The sequence below is a fragment of the Mobula hypostoma genome, chromosome 8, assembly GCF_963921235.1.
Source record: "Mobula hypostoma chromosome 8, sMobHyp1.1, whole genome shotgun sequence".
Classification (NCBI taxonomy): domain Eukaryota; kingdom Metazoa; phylum Chordata; class Chondrichthyes; order Myliobatiformes; family Myliobatidae; genus Mobula; species Mobula hypostoma.
In genome coordinates, this window is record NC_086104.1 from 57,927,941 (window position 1) to 57,943,605 (window position 15,665).

Genomic DNA, 15,665 nt, shown 5'->3' on the forward strand with positions numbered 1-15,665 from the left:
AGTCACAAATCACACTACACCTACTTCTATACCGATTACTATGTCCCTCCAGCATGTGTGTAGTGACTAGCACAACACTTTACAATACCAGCAACCCAGGTTTAATCTCCACCATTGTCTGTAAGGGGTTTGTACATCCTCTCCACGACTGTGTGGGTTCCCTCCAGGTGCTCCAGTTTCTTCCCACAGTCCAAAGATGAACCATTGGTAGGTTAATTGGTCGTTGTATATTGTCCCATGGTTAGGTTAGGATTAAATTGGGGGAATTGCTGGGTGGTGCGGCTCAAAGGGCCAGAAGGGCCTATTCGGTGCTGTATCTCAATAAATAAATCGATAAACTCCGGTTCTCAACCCCCTGCCTGATTAGTTTAATCCCTCCCAAACAGCTCTAGCAAACCTGCCTGCTAGGATATTGGTCCCCCTCAAGTTCAGGTGTAGCGTTATGTCTTTTGTTCTGATCTTGTGAGCATTTTTTCCTCTGTTAATGCATGGTGCTGCTATTTCCCTTGATATCCCAAAATACTATTTATCTGTGTATTGATGTATGAATTACTTGAGCAGAAGTTAACAGAAATATTGAATGAAAGGGGATATGATGGATATATATGCAAGAGAGAATCAGTTACAAGAAAACAACGGAGACAAGTGGGACACATAAGATTGCTCCCCTGGAAATCCTTGCACAGCAGATTTAACGGACTGAATAGCATTCTTCTGTACTAATATAGAAATATATGTTCAAGAGCAATACACATAAAATACTGGAGGAACAAGGCAAGTCAGGCACCATCTATGGAGGAAAATAAACAGCGGACATTTGTGTTAAGTTAAAAGGCAGGATCTCCAGGGTTGTGATCTCATTATTGCTACCTGTGCCACATCCCAGTCAGGCCAGAAATAGGAAGATTACAGATTAACATGTGGCTAAGGAATTGGTGTAGGAGAGAGGACATAAGATTTTTGGATCATTGGGCTCTCTTCCAGGGAAGGTGGGACCTGTGTGCACTTGAACCGGAAGGGGACTAATATCCCAGCGGGAAGGTTTGCTACTGCTGCGCAGAGGGGTTCAAACTAGATTTGCAGGGAGATGGGAACCAGGGTGGCAAAACAGATAATGGAGAGGTTGTGGAGATAGATGCTTTCAAAACTTCAGACAAAGTCAGGAATCAAAAGGTTAATCATGGTGCAACTAAGGTCTTGAGCTGCACATATTTAAATGCAGGATCATGAAAAAGGGCCTGGAATAACATCTGGAATTATGATATCATAGTTGGGGATGGACAAGTCGGCAAGGGAGTGACTCAGAGATCCCCAGGGAAAACGGAGAGTGGGGGATGGTGCTTACTGGAAGGATTTCTACATCAGTTTGACCCAATGCATGCCCACTGATCTCCCTCCTGGCACTTATTCCTACGAGCGTGACAAGTTCTACACCTACACATCCTGCCCACCACCATTCATGGTTCCAAACAGTACTACCAGGTGAGGTGTCACTTTGCCTGAAAGTCTGTTGGGGTCACCTGTTAAATCTGGTATTCCTTCCCAACATCATCGAGACCTTATGCAGATTTCGGGACAGCATTGCTGAGCACCTTCACTCTGCCCGCCACTAGAGGCAAGATTTCCCAGTGGCTGCCTATTTCAAATTGACTTTCCAATCACATTCTGTTATGTCTGTCCATGGCCATGATGAGGCCAAACTCAGGTTGGAGCTACACCTCACATTCAGCATCAATTTCAGTAACAACTGGAAATTCCTTCCCCTCCCTTTCTCTGCACCCACCTTCTCATTCTGGCTTCTGCCCACTTCTTTTCCAGTCCTGATGAAAGGTCTTGAACCAAAACATTTGACTATTTATCCCTTTTCATAGATGTTGCCTGACCTGCTGAGTGTTGCTCTACATTTCCAACATCTTCAAAATCATGTTTATGATACATATTCAGTAAACATTCAGCTGTCCCCTCACTGGATGGAGGAAGAGGGTTCTCCTAGGGCAGGGGTGGCGAACATTTTTGAGAGCATGCGCCCAAATTGAAGATAATCTTCTAAAAATTTCTCGTGTGCCATTGTAATTTCAACCAGATATTCCTAATTAATAAATTAGTAACAATAATTATGGATGTCCGTGAAAACATTTCACTGCTCTTGGGTTGTAAAAATTCATTTGCTGCTTCATTTGGCAGTAACAATAATCATTATCTTTTTACTATGGGTGGGGTTTAAAGAATCAAGGAATGGAACCTATTGCCTTGTGCCAATAATACTTGTGCGTGCCATTTTGAGCATGCATGCTATAGGTTTACCAACCCTGCCCTAAGGAGTGCAGCTAAAGTGAACACCATTGCATCATGCATTGCCTAGTTATACAGAAAGCAAGGAGAAAGGTGTAGACAGAAATTGTTACATGAGATTTTACAGTTCCCTTGATTGCAGATGTGATTTCAGGATATGTCCTCTTCTTAACAGCAGAGTCATAGAACAGACTGGCTATAAAATATTCTAGAAGTGAAGGTGAAGAGCCAAAAGTCCACTTCAATACCAACAAAATGGTAGAAGAGGTTGAGGTTCTCTGGGCAGTTAGTTAACTAAGAGATTAAACCTCTGGATTACTCCTTGGACCAAATGAATTGATAGAAAATTAATGTGGTGATGCAGCAATTAAGTTCAAATTTTGTTACTTTAATTTCAGCGAGGAAAAGTAAGTGGAAATCAATTCTACTGGACTGCATAAACTTTCAATGCGAAGAGGTCAATAAAGATTTGTGAAGAGAAGATTTGTCTAATAACTGAATTTGATAAGGTAATAAGATGTCAGCAGCACGTTTGTAAGACTGTATGACACTAGAATTAATTGGAGCACCTTCACTCCATCCGCAAAATGTACAATTTCCATTTCAACCATATTCCCTATTCAAATATGTCCTTCCATGGCCTCCTCTTCTGCCACAATCAAGCCACTCTGAATTTGGAGGCGCAACACCTCACATTTCGTCTGGGCTACCTCAACCTGATGACATGAACACTGATCTCTCCAGCTTCCAATTTCTGCCTCCCCCTTCCTTCTTCTTCAATTCCCCACTCTGGCCACTTACCTCATCTCCTCACCTGCCTACCACCTCATCCTGGTGCCTCTCCTCCTTCCCTTTCTGCCATGGTCCACTCTCCTCTCTAATTCCTTCTTCTCAAGCTCTTTACCTTTCCAACCTGTAACCTCCTAGCTACTTACTTCATCCCCCCACTTCCCCACCTACCTGGTTTACCTATTACCTTCTAGCTTGTACTCCTTTCCCTCTCCCCACCTTCTTATTGGGGCATCTTTCTCCTTCTTTTCCAGTTCTGATGAAGGGCCTGGGCCTGAAATGTTGACTGTTTATTCATTTTCATAGATGCTGCCTGACCTGCTGAGATTTTCCAGCATTTTGTGCGTTAATTGGATGGTTCTCCTGAAGAGCTGGAAAAGGCTTGTTGATCTGCTACTATAGTACACAAGTTGCCTGCTGAACAGTATACACACACAAACACACATTTTTGTCAGCCAGTTCTTCAGCTACAAAGACCAAAATCAATGAAGTCACATACTGATATGCCTTGAGTTATGCTTACATAAATAACTCATCTTTGACCCAAAAATGGAACTTGGCCGTCCAAATGGTTTGTTATCACAATGCATAGATTTACCTACTGATGGTGCTTGATACTCACAAATAAAATTCAAATATAAAACTGCTCTGTAGTCAATATTGGATGAATTAAAATTAATTGGAAAAAAGTCTACAGTTCAGTCCGTGTTATTTGGCACCACTATTGGCAACACATTTCTTACAAAAAAGAAAGTTAACTACTAGCATATATGGACATTTTATGCAGGCAGTGTATTTTAATTTACCATTCAAATCAATAAACGTCTATACACAAAACTGATCAACTCAGAATGAATTGTAATCAATTATAAAATGTTGAAATTTAAAATCCACAATAAATATTATTAAAGCTATGAGTTATTCAATCTTAAAAGATAAAATCAATCTAACTTACCAGAACAAAGAGCAATATTCATGTTTGATCTGTCTACAATGGCATCTAATGGACAAAGAAAGAGTCATGTTACTGCGATTCACTGATAAATTGGTTCTCAAAACCAAGTTAGAATTATCCATTCAGAAAACACAACAATTCAGAATTTGACTGATAGAATTATTCACTCTACATGCATGATACAGTAGGTGAACATTGTCTGGAAGGCACAGTACACAATGCCCAACACTACTGCTTCTTGAGATGGCTGGGAGTAATTCGGCGCTTAAGCACTTCCACAAGGTTTTCATTCAGCCTTTATAGAAAATTCAAATTTTTTTCCCAAGCCAGGAAGGTGTACAGCTTAGAAAACATCAACAGTGCCATACAGGCCCTTTGGCCCATGAAGTTGCACTGACCTTTCAACCTACTCCAAAATCAATTGCACCCTTTACTCTCACATTTTTCTTTCACCCATGTGCCCATCTAAGAGTCCCTGAAATATACCTAACATATCTGCCTCTACCACCACTCCTGGCAGTACATTTCATACAGCCACCACTCTGTGTGAAAAACCATCCTGACATTCCCCCTTATATTTTTTGCCAATCACCTTAAAATTATGCCTTCTTGTAGCACCCTGGGAAAAAGTCCACTCTATTTATGCCTCATTATCTTATACACTTCTATCAAATCACTTCTCATCCTCCTTCGTTCCAAAGAGAAGACCAGGCTCACTCAGCCTTTCCTCATAAAACATGCTCTCTAATCCAGGTAGTATCCTGCAAAATCTCCTGTGCTCCCTCGCTAAGCTTCCACATCTTTCCTACAGGCAATCAGAATTGAACACTATACTCAAGTGTGGTCTAACCAGGGTTTTAAAGTGCTGCAGCATTACCTTGCAGCTCATGAACTTAAATCTCCTGACTAACAAAGACCTCCTTAAAACTGTATCAACTTACGGAGAAACACTTGAGAGATTTACATATCACTTCACACTTTTTCAGACAGAACTCCATATGCTACTTCTCATCCTAGCTCTGACTCCTAACAATATCCCATTGTAATCTACAAGCTTCTACACAATCCACACCACCACCAAAATTCATGTATTGTATCTGCAAACATACTAAACCATCCTTCCACTTCATCATCCAAGTCATTTATGACATTCATAAAGAGCAGGTGTCCCAGAATCCCTGCAGACATCAATGGCCACAATCTCCAGGTGGAATACATTCCACCTATTTCAACCTCCTGCTTTCTATCATCTAGCCAATTCTGAATCCATACAGCACGTTTCCCTGGATACCATGCTTTGTGACTTTCGGAATGAGCCTACAACGGAGAACCTTGCTAAAATGCATATATAGTGCCTTTAAAAAGTATTCACCCCTTTGGAAGTTTTCATGTTTTATTGTTTGACGACATTGAATCACAGTGGATTTAATTTGGCTTTTTTTGACACTAATCCAACAGAAAAATACTTTTATATCAAAGTGAAAACAGATCTCTACAAAGTGACCTAAATTGACTACAAATACAAAACACAAAATATTTGACTGCAGAAGTATTCACCATCTTTAATATGACACACCAAATCATCACTGGTGCAGCCAATTAGTTTTAGATAGATATACTTCATTAATCCCGAGGGAAATTTGGTTTCGTTACAGCCGCACCAAGAATAGAGCCTAAATACAGCAATACAAAACACCCCTAACAATCAAACAACAAGCGCTAAAATAACCACATGTAGTCGGTGAGTTAGAGTTGCGATGAAAGAGGTTTATTCAAACTTTGCGGCCTGCTTTAAAGCCTTCCCGTTCCCGCCCTCCCTGGGTGGGACTGCTGTGGGGAATGCATATTCCCAGACCTTTTCTGCGCGCGGAAGTCATATAATTAGTTAAATGAAATCACCTGTGTGCAGTCAAGGTGTTTCATATGATTGTAGCAAAAATACACCTGTATTAGAAGATCCAACTGCTGGTGAGTCAGTATTCTGGCAAAAACTACACCATGAAGACAAAAGAACACTCCCCAACAAACAGATTATTGAAAAGCACAAGTCAAGCGATGGATACAAGATTTCCAAGTCATTGAATATCCCTGGGAGTACAGTAAAGGCTGATTCATACTTGTGCGTCAACTCCATGCCGTAACCTATGCAAGTGGCCTACGTGCGATGTGAGCATACTTCTGAGTTGGTGTGTCTGCGTCACTCCACAATTCGGGCACATCGTGCATGCACACACACCTGCCCGTGCAAGGTTTCATGGTCATGGTAGTCTTTCTCTGGGTAAACAAGTTTAAAGCCAGTGTCTTTTTTCGTAAAAGCGAAATGTGTCCTCCATAATTTCGGAGGTCTGTAAAGCTTTATGGAAAACATTGCAGCCAGAGTTCCTTCTCTGCTCTTCAGTCGGCCAATGGGAAGCTATTGCAGCGTAGGAGGAAATGCGATGCTACCAGGCGGACCAATCACAGTTGTTGCAGTCTGCGTTGCTACGACGCGTAGTTGCATTTTGGGAGAGGTGCACGTTGGGCTGTGGCGTAGGGATCCGCGTAGGCTCTGCATAGGGTTCGCAGCGACGCCGTACCTATGACGTTGAGTTGATGCACAAGTATAAATCAGCCTTTAAGTCAATCATCAAGAGATGGAAAAAATATGGCACAGCTGTAAGTCTGCCCAGAACAGGCTGTCCTCAAAAACTGAGTGAGGCCACTAAGGGACCTATGACTCAGGAACCCCATACAATCTGACAGAACCTGAGCAGTTTTGTAAAGAAGAATGGGGAAAAATTGCAGCGCCCAGATGTGCAAAGGTGATAGAGACCTATCCACACATACTCAAGGCTGTAATTGCTGCCAAAGGTGCATCTACTAAACACTGACTTGAAGGGGGTAATTATGCAATCAATTATTTTGTGTTTAATAATTGTAATAAATTTAGACCAATTGGTAGAAATTTGTTTTCACTTTGAACAAAGGAGTCTTTCTGTTGATCAATGTAAAAAAAAAATTAAATCCACAATGATTCAATGCTGTAAATCAATAAGATGTGAAAACTTACAGGGGTGGGGGATGAACACTTTTTATAGGCACTGTATATATGACACTCACTGCTCTACTTTCATAAATTTTGTCACATCCTCAAAGAATTTTATCAAGTTTGTGAGGCATGACCTGTGCTGGTTACCCCTAATCAGACTATGCTTCTCCAAATGCTCATAAATGCTGACTCTAAAACTCCTCTTCATTAGTTTTCCCACCACTGATGCAAGTCCTACTTGTCTACAATTCCCAGAATTATCCACATAACTTTTCTTGAACAAAGGAATAATATGTCACCATCCAATCTTTTGGTACTACTCCTAGAGCTAGTGAGGATGCAAAGATCTTCGCCAAAGGCAAAACAATCTTTTCCCTTAGTATCCTGGGGTACAACCCATCTGGTCTCTGGGACTTCTATCCTAATATTTTCAAAAATTCCAGTACATCCTCTTTCTTATGCTCCAGCACATTAGCCTGTTCTATGCTGTCCTCACATTTGTCAAGGTCCCTCTCACTGGTGTATACTGATGCAAATAGCTCATAAGGACCTTCTCCAACTCCAGGCAATATTACTGCCTTTATCCCTGATTGGTCCTACTTTCACTCTAGTCACATAGAGCAGGAGGATGACTCAAATCCTAATCCTTAACCCTACTTGCAAGGCCTTCTCATGTACCCTTCCTGCTCTCTTAAGTCTCTTCTTTGGCACCGTACTGGCAACCATTTTACTCACAAGAGCTCTGTCTGATCCTTGCTTCCTACACTTTATATAGTTCTTTCTTTCTCTTGATTAGATGTTCCACATCCCTTGTCAACCATGATTCCTTCACCCTACCATCTACCCCGCTTCAATGGGACAAACCTTTACAAAACCCCATACAAGTGCTCCCTAAACAACCTCCACACTTCCATGATGCATTTTCCAACTACATCCATTCCTAACTTATGCTCGCCAGTTCCTGCCTAATAGCATATTTTGACTTCCTGTACTTGAGCCCCCCCCCCCGACAATATAATAAATGTGCAAGCCTATTGTAAAGATTAGGGACTTGCAGTCACTGTATTTGAAATACTCACCCACTGACAAATCTGACACCTTAATCATTCTTCAATACACCTAACAAATGTTGCACATGTAAACCTTTTGCACTAATGAGGTGTCATTCAATACTAGGGAAGTTGAAGTCTCTCACACAGTTATTACTGCACCTTTCCAAAATCTGCCTACTGCCTGCTCCTCAGGGTCCCTGTTGCTATGGTGGAGGGGGTGGAGTCTGAAGAAAGAGAGTGAATACTCATTCCTATTTCTTCCTTGTAAAGCTATTTGTATTTTCTGGTGGGGGAGCAAACTCTACTTTGCCAACTAACAATATACTGCAGGAATTCAATGGGTCATGCAGTGTGTGTGGGAGGTGTCAAATTGAGTCGTAAGTCCTACAATCAAGACTACTTTGCCATTTTCCTGTAAGATCAACCCAGTGGTAACGACAAGATTGACAATGAAAGCCATTCATCAATGATATCAATCACTGGTTCTTAAACAAGGAAATAGCATAATGACTGAATTTATGTATCAAAGAAAACATGACTATAGATAAAAGCATTTCAAATGAGAAAAATTACAATTTTCAGACAAAATTAATATTGAAAGGTTCTCAGTATGCTTTATAGAAAAGAGGACTTTAATACACATCAGTTTGAAACTTACCTTTATAGCTGCGTTTATCATCTGTATTAGCCAGCAAAGGAGCACTTAGAACATGCATACAATGCTTGTAGAAAAAGCTGAGGAATTCTGTTTTCTCAGTTTTCTAACAAAAATGGCAAGAATACACTGCTCATTAGTCAGTACTTTAATTGTTTCACTACTGAAGTTCTGGCATTTTTCATATATGCATGCTGGTTTGAACAGCTGCAGAACTCATCTTTAAAACAGTATTCAAGTATACAAATTGTCAAATCACTGCAACAGTTTAAATCTTAACTAATTATGAACATTGTAAAAACAACTGGATTGACAAGCAATTGCCATTAAGTACACAAAAGCAGAAACATAAATAAAACTTAATTAAACTAACTTCATTAAATTTCCTCCCCCAAAGAAATCTTCGATTAAAAACTTCACATTTGGCAACTGAGTCATATTCAATATTTTAAGTTTCTCTTTCTACTGCTCAAAAGTAAAATTATCAATTCTTTAAAATTGACAACCACTTATTAGTAATAAAGTCAAATTAATTAAGTAATGTAGCAGTGTTTTGGGAACAAGTTGCAGTAGAGTGCCAATGCAGCAAAAAACACTGCTGTCATGGATGGTGACAAGGCAAATAAGTTGCATCTGAGATCATCTGATTACAGGTACAAGGTTAATAATATAAATGGTTTAAGGATGGTACTGCAGAATTAGATGAATTTGGTGCATTATAGGAAAAATAGCTGAAATTTGGATTGCATGAGACCATGGAGTAGAATTCAAACTAGCAAGGCAAAACTGTAGTCTAGATATAAAGAAAATGAATTTTCTGAGTGCACAGGAAATGGAGTGACAATAGGTTTTTTGACTGTATCACTACTCTTAGTCGAACAGGCACTGGGGTTGCACAATGCTGAAGTAAAAAGGGGAAAAATTAACAATGCTTTTTTTCTCAGTGTTGATAACTACCTCGACATTCAAGGTGTTCAGCTGAAGAAAATAGTAGCAATCTTTGCAAAGTGTGAATGCACAAGGATCATTCAAGTGGGTGACAGAATTTAACATCAGTATACAAAAAGAAACCAAATAATTACAAATGACACAATACATGGGCAAGAATAGTAAATCAGGGAGGACCAGTGGTGATAATTTGGTGACTCAGAAGCTGCTGCTGCTACTGTTGACGTAGTGGTTGCTCTGTGACAGACAAAAGGGATCAAGCACGGTCAAAGCGAAGGAGCAACACAGAAGGTAGAAATATAGCAATGTGAATTTTACTTAGAAAAACTTTGTCCACAGCATTCTTTGCAATGGTGATGGTTGAAAAAAAGGAAGGAAATGAAAGGAATAAGAAGAGAGAGATAAAAATGGGTAATTAAGTTTCTTCCCCCTAAACGGAATAGGATGAAGATAAAAAGAAATTGTTGAAGAGAGCCTCAGAGCCTTGGAAAGAGCTCTAAAATTTTTTGTATCAAGAATTTTCAAAGCACAAGTTTCAATGCAACATATACGGTATTGGTCTCCCAGAATGTGCATACTTAATATATACAGTTGCAAGAAAAAGTTAGTGAACCCTTTGCAATTACCTAGTTCTCTGCATTAATTACTCATAAAGTTTAGTCTGATCTTCATCTAAGCCACAATAATAGACAAACACAATCTGCCTAAACTAATAACACACAATTGTACTTTCCATGTCTTTATTGAACACATTGTTTAATCATTCATAGTCCAAGCTGGAAAAAGTATGTGAACCCTTGCATTTAATAACTGGTGGAACCTCCTTTGGCAACAATAAGCTCCACCAAATGTTTCCTGCAGCTGCTGATCAAACTTGCACAATGGCGAGGAGGAATTTTGGACCATTCCTCCATACAAAACTTTCAGTTCATCAATATTTCTGGATACCTTGTACAAACAACCCTCTTCAGATCTCCACAGCATAGCCATTCCAAAACATGAATTTTCTTCTTTTTAAACCGTTCTGTTGTTGATTTACTCTTGTATTTCATTGTGTTGTTGCATCATCCAACTTTTATTAAGAATCAGGTGATGGACTATTACCTTGACATTCTCCTGTAAAATGTCCTGATCCAATTTTGAATTCATTGGTTCCTCAATGACTGCAAACGGTCCAAGCCCTGAGATAGCAAAGCAGCCCCAAACCATGATGCTCCTTCCACCTTGCTTCACAGTTGGGATGAAGTGTTGGTGTGCAGCGCCCTTTTTCCTCCAAACACAGCAGTGTGCATTTCTGCCAAAAGGTTGAACTTTTGTCTCATTTGTCTCCAAAACATTGTACTGTACCAGAAGTGTTGTGGAACATCAAGGTGGTCTTTTGCAAACTTGAGATGTGCAGCAATGAATTTTTTTTTTTGGAGAGCAGTGGTTTCCTATATGGTGTCCTTCCATGAACACCATTATTGTTCAGTGTTTTTCTTATAGTGGACACATAAACAAAAATTTCAGCAGGACTTTTGTTGTTACCCTTGTGGTCTTTTTCACCACCTTCAACATTGCAAGTTGTGCTCTTGATGTGATCTCTGCTGGGCACCCAGTCCAAGGAAGAGGAGCAACAGTACTGAATTTCCTTCATCTGTAGACAATTTCTCTTACTGTGGACAAATGAACACTAAGGTTGTTAGAAATGCTTTTTTTTGCCTTTTCCAGCTTCATGCATCTCTACAATTCTTCTAAGGTCCGCTGAAAGTTGTTTGGATCGAGGCATGGTGCACATAAACAGATCTTTCTTGAGAAGAGCAGGTTCTGGCAGTAACCTCACTTTGTGTATTTTAACCCTAGACTGTGATTGCTTAAATGGTGTACTCAATATTGATGAAAAGTTGTACAAATGTTTGTGGGTTATTAGTTTAGGCAGACTGTGTTTGTCTATTATAGTTTGTATATTATTGTGACTTATAAGAAGATTAGACCACATCTTATGCATGATTAATGCAGAAAACCAGGTAATTGCAAACTTTTTCCCGCGCGCGTGTGTGTGTGTGTGTGTGTGTATATATACGTGTGTGAGTGTGCACGCATGTGTGTATTATATATATTTATATTAGAAATAGAAGCAATTTGATGATATGTTCTATCTAGTCCAACTGAAAACATAAAATTAGGAACGGAAGCATAAGACTATTCACATCAAACTAAATGAACCCCTTTATTTAAAAAAAATGCATCTTTAACTTCCTTACATTTGCTGTGGCTAACATGTTTTCTGGGTCAATCAATGTTCTTAGTAACCCCATTAATTGAACTGCTCCACCAAGTTCTGGGTCAGCATCACAGATCATCTGTTCAATGATTACATTAATAAGAAGAATGTCCTGAATAAAGAGAAATGAAAACCATAAGAATCAATTTGAACTTATTAGTGGACTCAAAATGAAGAACTGCGTAGTTTTTCAAATCATAAGATCAATCAATATGCTTCATTCAAATCAGTATTCTTCAAAATTTTCTGTTACATCAAATGCATGCGAATCTACAAGGGTACCTGTCAATCAACTTCATACATTGACAATCTCTGAATATACTTTACCATGAAAGAACCAGATGTGTCCATAGGAACAGAATTAGGCCATTCAGCCCATCAAGTCTGCTCCGACATTCCATCACAGCTGATGTCGGATCCCAGCCAACCCCATACATCTGCCTTCTCGCCATATCCTTTGACGCCCTGACCAATCAAGAAATGGTTAACTTTCGCCTTAAATATATCTACGGACTTGGCCTCCACCACAGTCTGCGACAGAGCATTCCACAGATTTGCTACTCTCTTTGCTAAAACAATTCCTCCTTACTTCTGTTCTAAAGGGTCGCTCTTCATATTTAGTGACTGTGCCGTCTAGTTCTGGTAAGCTCCACCATAGGAAACATCCTCTCCACATCCACCCCCTCTAGTCCTTTCAACATCTGGTAGGTTTCAATGAGATCCCCACGCATTCTTCTAAATTCCAGCTAGTACAGGCCCAAGGCTGCCAAACTCTCCTCATATGTTAACTCCTTCATTTCCAGAATCATCCTCGCTAACCTCCTCTGGACTCTCTCCAATGACAACACATTCTTTCTAGAATACAGGGCACAAATCTGTTGACGATACTCCAAACCAGTGGTCCCCAGCCACCAGGCCACAAAGCATGCAGGGGTGCAGTGGTAGCCAGAGCACACCCAGCACATGTTTAAGAAAAAAGCCGAAATAAACAAGCTAATAAATTAGGTGCTGCCCGGCACATAAATGTCGGCCCAGATCAGAGGCGATTGCCAATTTCACTTGCTCTACACGATGTTCACTCCTCTTTCCAGGGCGCTGGAGCCTTTAGCTGTTCCATTATTTGGTCAATTTAAATGCCAGCCCAGACAGGCTGAAAAAACAGGGCTGTAAGGATCAAAATGACATGTTGAATCTACACAAACTTCTAATAAAGTATAGGCTTTCTTTGTAATGACAAGTTAACGTGCTAGTCCCAGGACAGATCCTCTGACACTTTTCAGAGAGAGAAACGTCGATCCTTAATGCCAAAGAATTCAAAGTTATTAACCCTCTCCACCTCAGTTCCTCGAATGAAGACTGGCTTCTGGGCGGCACCTGATTAATTAGCTTGTTTATTTCGGCTTTCTTCTTAAAGATGTGCTGGGTGCGCTCCAACTACCGCTGCACCCCCATGCTTTGTGGCCTGGTATCGGTCCGCGGCCTGGTGGTTGGGGACCACAGCTCCAAGTGTAGCCTGACTAGTGTCTTATAAAGGCTCAACATTTTCTCATTGCTTTTATAGAAACATAGAAAACCTACAGCACAATACAGGCCCTTCGGCCTACAAAGCTCTATTTTTCTGAGCTCTATGCATCTGTCCAGGAGTCTCTTAGAAGACCTTATCGTATCCACCTCCACCACCGTCGCCAGCGGCCTATTCCACACTCTCACCACTGTCTGCGTAAAAAACTTACCCCTGACATCTCCTCCTACTTCTAAGCACCTTAAAACTATGTCCTCTCATGCTAGCCATTTCAGCCCTGGGGAATAGCCTCTGACTATCTACACGATCAATGCCCCTCATTATCTTGTACACCTCTATCAGGTAACCTCTCATTCTCCATCGCTCCAAGGAGAAAAGGCCGAGTTCGCTCAACCTATTCTCATAGGGCATGCTCCCCAATCCAGGCAACCTCTGTAAATCTCTTCTGCACCTTTCCTATGGTTTCCACATCCTTCCTATAGTGAGGTGACCAGAACTGAGCACAGTACTCCATGTGGGGTCTGACCAGGGTCCTATATAGCTGCAACATTACCTCTCAGCTCCTACACTCAATCCCACGATTGATGAAGGCCAATGCACCGTAGGCTTTCTTAACCACAGATCAACCTACGTATCAGTTTTGAGTGTCCTATGGACTCAGACACCAAGATCCCTCTAATCCTCCACACTGTCAAGAGTCTTACCGTTAATACTATATTCTGTCATCATATCTGACCTACCAAAATGAACCACTTCACACTTATCTGGGCTGAACTCCATCTGCCACTTCTCAGCCCAGTTTGCATCCTATTAATGTCTCGCTGTAACCTCTGACAGCCCTCCACACTATCCACAACACCTCCAACCTTTGTGTCATCAGCAAATTTACTAACCTATCCCTCCACTTCCTCATCCAAGTCATTTACCAAAATCACGAACAGTAGGAGAGATCCCTGAGGCACACCACTGGTGACCAACCTCCATGCAGAATATGACCTGTCTACAACCACTGTTTGCCTTCTGCAGGCAAGCCAGTCCTGGATCCACAAAGCAATGTCCTCTTGGATCCCATGCCTCCTTACTTTCTCAATAAGCCTTGCATGGGGTACCTTGTCAAATGCCTAGCTGAAATCCATATACATCTACTGCTCTTCCTTCATCAATGTGTTTAGTCACATCCTCAAAAAATTCAATCAGGCTCATAAGGCACAACCAGGCTGACTATTCCTAATCATATTATGCCTCTCCAAATGTTCATAAATCCTGCCTTTCAGGATCTTCTCCATCAACTTACCAACCACTGAAGTAATTCTCACTGGTCTATAAGTTCCTGGGCTATCTCTACTCCCGTTCTTGAAAAATGGAACAACATCCACAACCCTCCAGTCCTCCGGAACCTCTCCCGTCCCCATTGATGATGCAGAGATCATCGCCAGAGGCTCAGCAATCTCCTCCCTCACCTCCCACAGTAGCCTGGGGTACATCTCATCTGGTCCCGGTGACTTACCCAACTTGATGCTTTCAAAAAGCTCCAGCACATCCTCTTAATATCTACATGCTCAAGCTTTTCAGTTCTTTGTAAATGACATCCCCCGCCTCTCCTTTGTCCACCCTGCTTGCTACTTCCTCGAAGAACTCTACCAGATTAGATTAAATTAAACTTTGTCATTGTGCTGAGTACAGATGCAGTTAGCATCTGACCAGAAATGCAAAGAGTAGTGCTATTTACAAAATAACTGCAAATAAAAAGTAAGTGCTACAGCACACAAATATAGAAGTACTGAGACAGTACAATATGGGTGCAATACTGCTTAGTGCTGTGATGTGAGGTTCAGCAGGGTCATAGCCTCAGGGAAGAAGCTCTTCCTGTGCCTGCTGGTGCGGGAGCAGAGGCTCCTGTAGCACCTACCGGATGGGAGGAGAGCAAAAAGTCCAAGGGTAGGGTGAGTTGCATCCTTAATAATGCTTTTCGCCCTGCCTAGGCAGCATTTATGGTAGATGTTCTCAATGGTGGGCAATTGGGTGCCAATAATCCGCTGGGCAGTTTTCACCACATGCTGAAGTGCTTTGCGGTCCAATACGAGACAATCGCCATACCACACTGAGATGCAGTTGGTGAGTATGCTCTCAATGGTACAGCGGTAAAAGTCCGTCAGTATCC

General features: G+C 41.1%; 1 protein-coding gene across 1 annotated transcript in view; it reads right to left on the reverse strand.

The window, feature by feature from the left end:
• The window catches only part of LOC134350560 (serine/threonine-protein phosphatase 4 regulatory subunit 3), a 77,486-nt gene that overhangs the window by 15,883 nt on the left and 45,938 nt on the right, over window positions 1–15,665 (reverse strand). Inside the window, exons 8-10 of the mRNA XM_063055923.1 lie at window positions 11,963–12,094; window positions 8,775–8,877; window positions 4,037–4,081 (exon numbers count right to left, since the gene is read on the reverse strand). Of these exons, the coding sequence (XP_062911993.1) occupies window positions 4,037–4,081; window positions 8,775–8,877; window positions 11,963–12,094 (280 nt within the window). The remainder of the gene's footprint in view (window positions 1–4,036; window positions 4,082–8,774; window positions 8,878–11,962; window positions 12,095–15,665) is intronic.